This window comes from Filicampus tigris, unplaced genomic scaffold (assembly GCF_054856515.1).
Source record: "Filicampus tigris isolate MCC_2025a unplaced genomic scaffold, RoL_Ftig_1.0 HiC_scaffold_25, whole genome shotgun sequence".
NCBI lineage: Eukaryota > Metazoa > Chordata > Actinopteri > Syngnathiformes > Syngnathidae > Filicampus > Filicampus tigris.
In genome coordinates, this window is record NW_028233406.1 from 2,890 (window position 1) to 15,000 (window position 12,111).

General features: G+C 44.1%; 1 protein-coding gene and 1 long non-coding RNA gene across 5 annotated transcripts in view; both read right to left on the reverse strand.

The window, feature by feature from the left end:
* Window positions 1-2,096: 2,096 nt before the first annotated feature.
* LOC147126165 (uncharacterized) overlaps window positions 2,097-12,111 on the reverse strand; it is a 34,559-nt gene continuing 24,544 nt past the window's right edge. For all 4 annotated transcript variants that reach the window (XM_086023207.1, XM_086023209.1, XM_086023206.1 and 1 more), the window contains exons 2-7: window positions 9,224-11,011; window positions 8,975-9,085; window positions 8,719-8,887; window positions 3,021-3,115; window positions 2,824-2,914; window positions 2,097-2,754 (exon numbers count right to left, since the gene is read on the reverse strand). In XM_086023207.1, the coding sequence (XP_085879333.1) occupies window positions 2,625-2,754; window positions 2,824-2,914; window positions 3,021-3,115; window positions 8,719-8,887; window positions 8,975-9,085; window positions 9,224-11,003 (2,376 nt within the window). In that variant the 5' untranslated portion in view covers window positions 11,004-11,011 and the 3' untranslated portion in view covers window positions 2,097-2,624. The remainder of the gene's footprint in view (window positions 2,755-2,823; window positions 2,915-3,020; window positions 3,116-8,718; window positions 8,888-8,974; window positions 9,086-9,223; window positions 11,012-12,111) is intronic.
* LOC147126166 (uncharacterized) lies at window positions 3,586-6,845 on the reverse strand. Its single transcript, XR_015084963.1, has 3 exons — window positions 6,589-6,845; window positions 6,350-6,458; window positions 3,586-6,216 (listed from the first exon to the last, which is right to left on the reverse strand). It is a non-coding gene; the product is annotated as an uncharacterized LOC147126166 (long non-coding RNA).

Genomic DNA, 12,111 nt, shown 5'->3' on the forward strand with positions numbered 1-12,111 from the left:
GCTGGGCTTCGTCTCCACCCCAAGAAATGCCACCTGTTCAGGCGAGAGACGGCATTCTTGGGGCATGTTATCAATACAGCAGGGGTGGCCAGCGACCCAGCAAAGACAGCAGCCATGAAATACTGTCCGGTACCGGATAACATCAGCGAGCTGTGCAGCTTCCTGGGCCCGGCGTCCTACTACCACCAATTCATTCGGGACTTTGCCACCATTGCCAGCCCCCTACACAGACAGACACAAAAGGGCCAAATATTCCTGCCAACGTCAGGAAGAAGCAGAAGCGGTGTCCGCGGTGGCAGCAGCCCTACGACAAGCCATCACCAATCACGAAGTGCCAGCAGCGGTCCCAGACATGGCAGTCGACCTGGTGGAGGTAAAACGTGCACAAGAGGCAGACCATGTCCTCGGCCGTGTCCGAGGATGGCTGGCAGCCGGCCAACGACTAGCATGGGAGGCCATCTCCATGCTTGACCAAGAGACTAAGGCACTCCACTCGCAGTGGACCGGCCTTGTCGTCCACGACCAGCTCCTCTACCGCCGGTGGAAGAATCCGTCCGGCACCCGCGACGTCCTCTAACTCCTGGTGTCATGTGACTTGAGGGCGCAAGGCCTTCGTTTGTCCATGGCTCGGCTGGAACTGGTCACTTCAGCGTCACAAAGGCTCTGCTCCGCCATTGTTCACATTTCTATTGGCCAGGGTGTCGCCAGCTCGTGGAGATACAAGTGCACCGTTGTGACACCTGCACAAAACAGAAGGGTCCGACACAGCGCTCACATGCCCCCCTACAGCAGTACCCATGGACGGTGTGTGGCCGTTAACATCCTGGGCCCCTCTCCAACAACGGATCTGGGGAACCGCTACATCCTGGTGGCAATGGATTAATTCGCTAAATGGCCCGAAGCTTATGCCGTGCCTGACCAAAGTGCGACCACCACTGCCGAACACTTGGTGAATGAGATGTTCTGCCGGTTTGGTGCTCCAGAGGAATAGCACAGTGACCGGGGACGGAACTTTGAGGCCAAGGTCTTTGGCGAGATCTGCAAGAGACTCGGAATCAGGCAGACCTGCACCACGGCACTGTATCCCCAAAGTGATGGCTTGGTGGAACGGTTCATCCCACACTCTGGCCACCCACGTCCCTATCTTAACCAGCCGCCAGCAATGCAATGCATTTGACCCTGGTCTTGGGGGCGTACCGGACGGCGGTCCAAGAGTCTACGAGATGCATCCCGGCAGACCTCTTGTTTGGACGAGAGCTTCGGACCCCGTTGACCTGGTGTTCGGGCCCCCTCCTGAGCCGGAGTGGAGGGTGAGGCCAGCTAGGACTACTATGGCCAGCTGCGGGACCGACTCCGGGAGGTGTATGACATGGTGCGAAAGACCCTCGGCCAAGCCGGCTGTTGTCAGAAGAGGGCGTATGACGTTCGCTGCAGAGGGGAGGACTTTGACGTGGGTGCACAAGTTTGGGTCTACAGCCCGGAGAGACGGAGCGCCTTGTCTCCCAAGCTCATGAGCCACTGGGTGGGGCCGTGCACCATCCTTGAGAAACTGTCTGATCTGGTGTATCGGGTGCAGCTAATGAAAAGGAACCGGGTGGTGATCCTCCACCGTGATCGGCTCGCCCCATATGACCACGGGCATCACCAGAGAGGGAGGCTATGGTAGAGGAACAGACAGAGGGACGCCAGTCCCCTCCAACACTAGCTGGGGGTCCACCACAACAGACTCGGCGTCATCACCGACCCCCTGCTTATTTGCGGGATTACGTATTGGACGCTGCGGTTGCTGAGGACAGCTCACAGCTGTGTAGCGGCACTGGGAAGGCATCAGCATCCCAGCATGCTTTACAGATCTGCGTAGGTTGTAAATGACATCTTAAATGTTCGTTTTGTGTCTATTGCCTCACATGTTTTTGTTTCGGCTGTCCCATTGTATTCTGGTGTGCAGTTCAGTTTGTTGTTCCGTAATGGCTTTGATTCGACACCATGTGCATGATGTGTCAACTGGTGACTTGCCTGCACCTGTCATTGTGTGACCAAGTTGTAAGCTATTCTTCTTACTTACTTAAATAAAGATGCTCAGTACTCACTCTGACTCGTGAGTGCCACAATATTTTATTTGCATCAATTACAGAGTTCAGCCATAGTGACAACCAGAAGATTGGATCAATAAGTATCATGTAGTTGTACGTTTATTTAAACGTATTCTCAAATTCAAAATGTAATTTACTGTACCATTGTTCAGTAACAGTAAAAAGGGAAAAAAGTAACTATCCCACCATGAAACAATAATTCTGATTGGCAAATTGTTCCAACTGTTCATTCACACCCCAATATTTGTTACAGCAAGGACAAAACGAGGCACTTTAAAGGTATATGTAACTAGCATGCTTTCAACTATTGTAAAACTGCAACTATTTAAATGCTCAAAAAGCGATGTTACTTATTGAGCTGTACAATTTACACATCAAAATTCAACAAATGTGCTTTCTAATCGATATTTCTGCTAAAGCATTCTAACAATTTGTAATCCTTGAAAACACAAAAACAGTCTAGAAACAATGCAAACATAAAGTGCTCATGTAACAAGAACTAACACTACAACAATTCCAAGAATTAAAAAGTTAGGAAATGGAACTCCTTTGAAAGATTTTCGGCACCTTTTCGAAACGCTTGTGAGTTCCCGAGCACTTGGCCTGCCATTCGTCGAGGGATATTTTCGGAATGCCTTTCCTAAAGCGTGGCCCGTAGTTCCTGAACGGAAGTGCAATTTTCATGTATAAATTCCATGCAGCAAGAGTGAAATGCAACAGAGAGGTGTACCTGCGTGTGAGGTCAGAGGGATGTTGCCATGGTGTTCCAAAGGAATTGTGCGTCACTTGTGTCATAAGACCTTGCAGTTCACGAGCACCATCTTTAGAAAATACATCAGCATTGTTAAAACTTAGTTTTAGTAACAGCACTGTAGTTGTGACTGCGGTTCACCCCGTGTAGCGGCTCAAATGAGGCCCTGACATTACCTTGAGCAGCATCTGAAGCCTCACTGAGATGTCTGTAAATCAGCTGGACGTACATCCTTTGTTCTTGCTTCCAATCTGCCTGAGTGTTGAGCGGCCTGGAAAACATTGCAGATCAGTGATGAGACACTTTCACTATTGGATCGGGTTTTTTTGTATGAGCCCAAAAAAATAAAAAATAAATAAATAAATAGAACTTTATGTTCATTTATTTTATAAAACGCTTTTGCCCATAAAAAAAAAAAAAAAATCAACTCCTAATGTCTAATATGGCCGTTTAGGATTCAAGAAAACAATTTAACGCAATTTTGTAAATGGTACAGTGTATGCATTTCAAGGTATCCTGCCAGACATTTTGAGCTGAATGTTTTCTTACAATTATCAAGCAAACGTGTTGTTATAAATTAAATGAAGACAAAGTTCGTTTTTTATTTTTTAATGAAAAAGACTCGTGCAATTTGAGTCAGCTATCTTAAAACATGGACAGCACATTACAAAGTAATCTAGGTCCACAATACAGAGAAAGAAGTTAAAAAAAAAAAAAAAAAAAAAGGAATGCCAAGGAGGAGCTGTTGAACTACCAGCTAATAATAACAGCTGCTAGCCACTAACGCCGGAGACTTGTGCCGTATCATACAATGACAGCGTAATTAACCAGCGGTTTGTTCATGTCTTAAATTAGCGACTGAATACGATTTCGAGACTGCGTTGTGTTGGTACAAGCATTAAAACTGCCGATACGTCGAAAACCGAAGTCAAGGTAGCCATTACACCACCACGTGGGCCAACTTCAAAGTAATAGTTCACTAAGGCTATTGCATTGGCATGAATGACTCAATGTATTATTTGGTAATCTTTATTTTGAAGTTAGCCATTGTGGAGGGGGTGTATTCGTTGAGTATGTTTCTCTCTCTCTCTCTCTCTCTCTCTCTCTCTCTCTCTCTCTCTCAACAACCCGCACGTTCTCTCAGCTCTCTCGCTGTCTTTCGATTTTTTGGCTGGATTTTTTATTGCGCTCCCAAGTCCGCTTGAAAACCTCCGGCGGCAACTCGCAAAAGCTGACGACTGTTTCTCCACCATGCATGTCACAGACAAGCCAAAATCCGAATCCAAAAATTGAAGACCAGCAAAATCACCCGGTGGTCCTGGCGAATCTCCGAGACCGCACTGGTCCGAGGCCCATGAGAACCCAATCAAGCTTTTGATCGTGCTTCCAGCCACCTCCTTTTTCTGTTTCCTTTTTTTTTCCATCTGCAAACGAGTGAAGGTCCTTCCACCTGCTCCTCACGTGAGATTCTGCTGATCAACCTTAAAGGGACGGTGGGGGATGGCCATGTATTCACTAACAAGTTCATTTCATATATTTTTTGATCAGGAAAATGAAAAGAGTTGCCATTTTCTAATTTATCCATTCATTTTGGAGAAATTAGTAAATAAATAACTCCATGAATGACGCCCCTTGTTAATGAGGAGAATGGCCGCGCCCGCTAGCGTTCTATCCATGTTCGGCCGGAGTCACGCGAGCAACCGATTCCAAACGCTCCATTGGAAATCATTCTACTTTTATTGCTTATAACGTTAAAAAACGGCGATCAATTGGCACCAAAATTTATGTGGACATCTCTACTAATGCCCACTTCAACATATCAAAAGGATTAACCTCTCCGTGGCTGATTTATATAAGAATGAGGAAATGTGGAAGTCAGCAGACCTACATAGATTTAGGCTGGGACGAGCGCACACTGCTTCTTTGCTTGGGAAAAAAAAAAAAAGCATTGCTTCTTTGCTGATCACGGTTAGAACGGACGAGGCATTAAACACCAGTCAGGATATTTACAATGAAGTGGGAATGAGTAGATGTGCACATGTATTTGGGTGAGGAATGGACCCAGTTTTTTTACTTTAAACGCGCCGTCCAATTTGGAAGGTGACAGCCGAAATGGCACGGTCCAATGCGGCCACACTCGCCTGTGCAGTCAGCCTCGCCGAAACTTTTTTTTCGCTGTTCGATGAGGGCTTACGTCACTCTCACGCCGCTTCACTCAGGCATGCGACTGCTTGCGAGGCGACATGAAAACACAGGCTCACCTTCACCTCCACAAGCTGGGCGGACGGTAAGCAGCTAATGTTGTTGTGCGAACGCCTTTTGTTTTAACGGCCTGAAGCTAGTTGCTGCTATTAGCCCTCCCAATCCTACCTTTAGAAACGGGGGGCTCCAATCTGCCTGCTGCTGCTGCTCCTGAGACACGAGTTTAGCGTCTCTAAATGTCCGAAATATAACCAGTCGGGGTTCGTGTGTACATTCATGCTCTTGTCCGCTTCAGCTTGTGAAAGTGGAGGAGCAATCGCCACGGTATTTTTGATTTTGTGGAGGTGATCATGATGAGATCACGTTTTATGTCAATAAATCCAAACTATTGCGCAGAACACTTTTTTACTTTCACAGGCTGAAGTGGACAAGAATAGTAATGTACATTTGCATTTTGGTGGCGATCGGTCACCGTTTTAGACAACAGAACAGACAAAGTGAGCAATATTACCAAGCATGCCTTCCTCGCGTGACATTGACCGCTGAGACCGAAAACATAACATAAGCCACGCCCCTTTTTGGGGCGGGGAAATTTGTCGTAAACCTAATTACAAAAAAAGACCTTAAATTACTAGAGTCTTTTGAGGTGGGCATTTTAGTACTAATGTCATTTTTACATGCAAACCTATTATATAATTGCCAATGTTAAGCTCATCCAAGTGCCTCTTTAAGTGACCACTTTGCAGCTCACTAGGGCTTCAGTTGGTGCATACAAATTTGTCGTGAACGCTAGCAAATAGCGATATCTCAATATTTTTTCAAAAATCTCGATAACGATAATTTGACGATGTTCCACAAAAAATATTTTAAGTCTGCACTTAACAGACCAATTGTGGATAGACAGCGTTTGTGAACAACATCTCTTTTAAATAGCTAAATACAGCTTCTGCAAAACATAATGATATTCTAGGACAATATTTAACAATAAAGAACAAAAAATGATATGTCGACTTACATTGATTTTTGGGAATATTTATGTCATTTAAATGTCTCTGCTGTTATTTCATAATGATGTGACATTTTGAGCCTGCAGTAAGTACTGGTGTACCACTACCAACTACTAGAGCAATCAGAATGAGCAAAAATGTATTTGATATGTGACGTGTCACCCTGTTAGAGAGAAAAAAAAAGACGTCGTCATGACAACAACCATTCTCATACATTGGCCACCGTATTCAGAATAAAGTTGAAAAGCAAAACTGCAATTTACCGAAAAGTGCATTTTGGCATGTTCAAGACCTACCCGGTGTTCGATGAGGTCTTAGCTCACTCTCACGCCGAAGCAATGCGGTGTCGGGACAACACACGTGACTGCTTGGGAGGCAACCCCGCGACATGAAGATCGACGCAGGCTGGACAGACAGTAAGGAGCTAATGTTGTTGTGCTAACGCCTTTTGTTTTAACGGCCTAAAGCTAGTTATTGCTATTAGCTGTGCCGTTATCCTACTGTTAGCCCAGGAGGGATAAAGATCCATGCTTGCCTGTTGGCTGCCTGCTGCTTTGCTCCCAGCCACCGTCTGCCTCCTGAATTGACACGAATTTAGCGTAGCTAAATGTCAGAAATATAACCAGTCTGGGTTCGTGTGCGCATTCATGCTCTTGTCCGCTTCAGCTTGTGTAATTGGAGAAGCAATCGCCACGGTATTTTTGATTTCGTGGAGGTGATCATGATGAAAATAAAGGTTGGGGACCAAAAGCTGTTTGCTTCCGTGACTACCAGCACACACTGTATATTGGAAAAGGCTGCACAACGTCACAACGTCAGTTCAGTCACGCGTGCGCAGTAAATCTTTATGATGACACAGTTGAGATACTACTTCAAAGCATTGGCATTGAGAAGAAGTGATTCAGAAAATGGATGCATATAGTATATTGAATATATATATTAGTAATGTGGTTTGTTTTCGGAATACAGCCATGAGTTTTGATTTTGACTTTTGAGATAAATGTTCGCAGATTTACCTTACAGTAAAGCTCATCTTTTTATTTTATATCTTAATCAATTCCTGTGAGCAGCATTATTTTTATGCCTTTAATTTAGATTGATATCTACATTTGAGCAAAAATAGGTAGGCTACTTTGCTTCCCTTATCATTTGATAATTTTATATAACAGCACTACTGGATGCATTTCTCATAGGTATGATCGCATGATATAGGTCTTAATGGGGTCCCAAGGTTTAATGTAACTTCAAAATTAAGTGAGACAAGGTAAGAAGTGATAACATGTTGTATATTTTTTTATAGAATAACTGAAAATATATTGTGGTACATCGTTATCGTGATATAAAATGGCCTATATCGTGATTGAAGGTATTTTCCATATCACCCAAGCACTAACTGGGCATCACATCCTGCAGTGTGAACAAGAGGGTGACACAGAAATTGATTTTCACATCCTATCCCACTCCCACAGAAAGAAAAAAAAATCTCATCCCGTTCCAGTCCGGACAAAACCCTGTCTTGTCCCGTTCCCGGTGAAAACGAGTCCCACTCCCGTACCACTCCCATTTTGGAGGTCGGCAACATTGAAAATTGAGGTCACAAACGGTCGCAAAGACACTAATGCAATATTAATATGTATCGTGATAGACACACGACCGATATCAACAGATAACGCCTTCGATAAAATGTTCGATAGAAAAAAAATCCGGAAATGTAAGGACTGAAGCGCTTTAAAAGGATTAGGACGAATGGGGAATGAGGAAGGGCGGCACACGGTGGTCGACTGGTTAGCACGTCCGCCTCACAGTTCAGAGGTTGTGGGTTCGATCCCGGCTCCGGCCTCCCTGTGTGGAGTTTGCATGTTCTCCCCGTGCCTGCGTGGGTTTTCTCCGGGCACTCCGGTTTCCTCCCACATTCCAAAAACATGCATGGTAAGTTGATTGGATACTCTAAATTGCCCCTAGGTGTGATTGTGAGTGCGGATGTTTGTCTCTGTGTGCCCTGCGATTGGCTGGCAACCAGTTCAGGGTGTCCCCCGCCTACTGCCCAAAGACAGCTGGGATAGGCTCCAGCACGCCCCGCGACCCTTGTGAGGAGAAGCGGTACGGATAATGGATGGATGGATGGATGGGAATGAGGAAGATTATTTTTATGACTAAGGAGGGGTTCCCAGGTCGCAGACTGAGGACGGACCTGCAAAATAGGGTAAAGTACCCATCTCTGATTAATGCTTCATTTTCCTTTACCTCAATATTCTATGCATAACAGACATAACTGATATTGTTTGTTGGAATACAATTTTTATTTTTTTTTAAAATACATTTGAGAAGGACCTTGCAAATAAATAAGAAATTCAAAATTGCAACTCATATCGCAATCGCAATTCTTAGGAAAAAAGCCAAGGCACATATTTTCGATAAATTTCATGGCACACCACCAACCAAAAATATCACACGTCGATACACGTCAATTACATACATTCTGTCATCTAATAGAATATACTTTATATGTTCTGTCTGTCACTATAAGTCACTGGCATAGATGGATGAACAAAGATATGTTAATTGTTTTGAAAATTTGATGATTTCCGGCACACCTAAAGAGCTCTCACAGCACACTAATGTGCCCTGGGACATTGGTTGAGAATAACTGTGCAAGAGGACTAACCTCCCAGAAAGGATGGAGACATGACTGCTACTGGGTAAAGATGTAGGCAATTCCTCCTTGTCAAGATCTTGTGGGGTCCCAGGACCACTCTCCTCCTTTCCGCACACAGACGATTCTCGAATGAGGGGACTGACGGTCCCCACCTTCTCCACAGTGGCCCTGAAAGAGTCTACAGCGCAGTCCAATGACGGCCCTCTCACAACAGTGTCTGTGACTTTCAATGAGTAAGAAACTTTGAATGGAGGATGACTCTTGCCTTCAGCAACCTTTAGAATTGGAGTAGAGGCTGGGGCCTGGAGTGGTGAAGTGAGGTACATGGGCAAATAACCCATATCTATATCTTCATCTGTACCATTGGCATCAGCACCTTTACAGAGGTCATAGAGATTGAAGAACAAGAGTTAATTTGCATCAGAGTTAAAGACAGGCTGATGAGGTACGCCCTCATACTTGAACAAACATGGAGCAGTCCTTGCGAGACTATGTGGTTCCGGGCTAGACTTACATGCCGCATGTTCCAAAGTCACAGATTCACTGGTTGTCACTTTGATGGGCTGTGTTTCTGCAAACGATAAGACCTGAAAATGGACTAAACGGAAGTCTTGTCCCATGGGAGGGATGCAAGGGGATATGAAACAGTTTTTGTTTGGCGTTGACACCTTGCGACTGGTTTCTGGTTTCTTGGCCGGAGTCTCAAAGCAGCTATCCAGATTGGAATCTTTCAATTTCCGCTTGTTTGCTCTCTTCCACTTGGTAGCTCTGTTGCTGAGAACCTCACTTTTAGTATTAGTAATTGGATCCAGAAACTTGTCCATACTCCCCTCAACAAATACAGCCTTTCCATTTGCTGACAAATGACTAAGGTTTCTGGAAGCTGAGCTCTTGGATGGCCTTTTTTTAAATTTAAGGTGTCTGGAAGCAGAGCTCTTGGATGGCATTTTTTTTACTTTAAGGTGTCTGGCAGCGGGGCTCGTGAGCGGCATTTCTTTATCTTTATGGGGTACGGAAGCGGGGCTCTTGGATGGCATTTTTTTATCTTCAAGGTGTACGGAAGCGGAGCTCTTGGATGCCATTTTTCTATCTTTAAGATGGACGGAAGCGGAGCTCTTGGGCCGCATTTTTTTATTTTTAAGGTGTACGGAAGCGGAGCTCTTGGATGGCATTTTTGTATCTTTAAGGTAGATGGAAGCGGGGCTCTTGGATGGCATTTTTTTTACTTTAAGGTGTCTGGCAGCGGAGCTCGTGAGTGGCATTTCTTTATCTTTATGGGGTACGGAAGCGGGGCTCTTGGATGGCATTTTTTTATCTTCAAGGTGTACGGAAGCGGAGCTCTTGGATGCCATTTTTCTATCTTTAAGATGGACGGAAGCGGTGTTCTTGGATGGCATTTTTTCATCTTTAAGGTGTAGGGAAGCAGAGCTCATGGACGGCATTTTTTTATCTTTAAGGTGTCTGGAAACGGACCTCTTGGATGGCATTTTTTTATCTTGAAGGTGCACTGAAGTGGAGCTCTTGGATGATATGTTTTCATTCTTAAGGTGTACGGAAGCGGAGCTCTTGGATGGCATTTTTTTATCTTCAAGGTGGACGGAAGCAAGGTTCTTGGATGGCATGTTTTCATCTTTAAGGTTTAGGGAAGCAGAGCTCAAGGCCGGCATTTTTTTATCTTTAAGGTGTCTGGAAACGGACCTCTTGGATGGCATTTTTTTATCTTGAAGGTGCACTGAAGTGGAGCTCTTGGATGATATGTTTTCATTCTTAAGGTGTACGGAAGCGGAGCTCTTGGATGATATATTTTCATCTTTAAGGTGGACGGAAGTTGGGTTCTTGGATGGCATTTTTTTATCTTCAAGGTGGACGGAAGCAAGGTTCTTGGGTGGCATGTTTTCATCTTTAAGGTTTAGGGAAGCAGAGCTCAAGGCCGGCATTTTTTTAACTTTAAGGTGTCTGGAAGCGGAACACTTGGACGGCATTTTTTTATCTTTAAGGTGCACAGAAGTGGAGCTCTTGGATGATATGTTTTCATTCTTAGGTTGTACGGAAGCGGAACTCTTGGGCGGCATAGTTTTATTTTTAAGGTGTATGGAAGCGGGGCTCTTGGATGGCATGTTTTCATCTTTAAGGTGTATGGAAGCGGAGCTCTGGAAAGCTTTTTTTTTTTCTTTAAGGTGGATGGAAGCAGAGCTCTTGGATGGCATTTTTTTATCTTCAAGGTGTACAGAAGCAGGGCTATTGGATGGCATTTTTTTATCTTTATGTTGTATAGCGGAGCTCTTGGACGGCATGTTTTTATCTGTCAAGAGAGAAAAAAGGAAATTATATGAATTCCACCCGACACGGCAATTGAACAGATTACATTCGGCAAGCAAGGTGCCAGGTACATGCATCTCATGCATGCACTTTTGCACTTTGACGTAAACGAGATAGGGGGGAGGGAGGAATGGTGAGCAGTGTCCCCGACCAAGTTCACTTTCAAATTGAAATCTGAGCCTAACAAAAATATGAAATTCAACACAGGACCTGTTAACACAATTTTTGTTGAATGTAATGGCAACCACACAAAAAAAAAACAACAACAAAAAGTTTATGTGCGCCACTATGTATAATGTGGCTCTTTGCAGTAACACAACAGTAACTGTTTGCACTCCTCTCAGAAAAATTAGCTCAGTCTTGTTAAAAATGTTTTTTCCGTTTATATTCTTTGATATGATGTACAGTGGAATCTCCTCTGTTGCCTTGTTTTCAATTTGATGATTTTCATGCAGTATTTCGATTATTTCGCAGTATTTCGCATGCACAGCAGGAAAACTCATCTTTGACCACCCAAATAATGTTGGAATCTATCTGGCATATTTATATCAACCTGTCACAGTTTTGCGGGCTTTATCCAATTGTTATGTTGCCGAAGAACATGTGATGTTGCCAAAATTTGTGTTGCCTAATCTTGAATGAGGGGAGACGCATGAGAGCAGTCCACTGGGATGAATCCCTTGCCAGCGATGGTGTGTGTCAACTTAATTGCATAAGTGAGATAACATGGAGCATGGTCTGAAATCATTATACATATTATTATAAGAGCAGTCAGAGATTTTATGTAGTTAATCTATAGAAATTAAAAATAGATCGATCCTAGAATAGGTGCGAAATGTACTCAAGTGGCAGGCATATGTCTTAGAATCACAATTTCTTTCTCTCCATTCACCCTGCAATTTCAGTTCATTCATAAATCTGTGGATTGTTGCCCTACAGTTATTATGGGTTTGATTAAACCCAGTAGATCTGACTATAATTGGGTTTAGTGCACAGTTTGGATCACCCCCTATTAAATGCAAACCTTTAAGTGATGACAACGTTGGAAAACAATCATTGTAAAATCTACTATCATCCGCATTA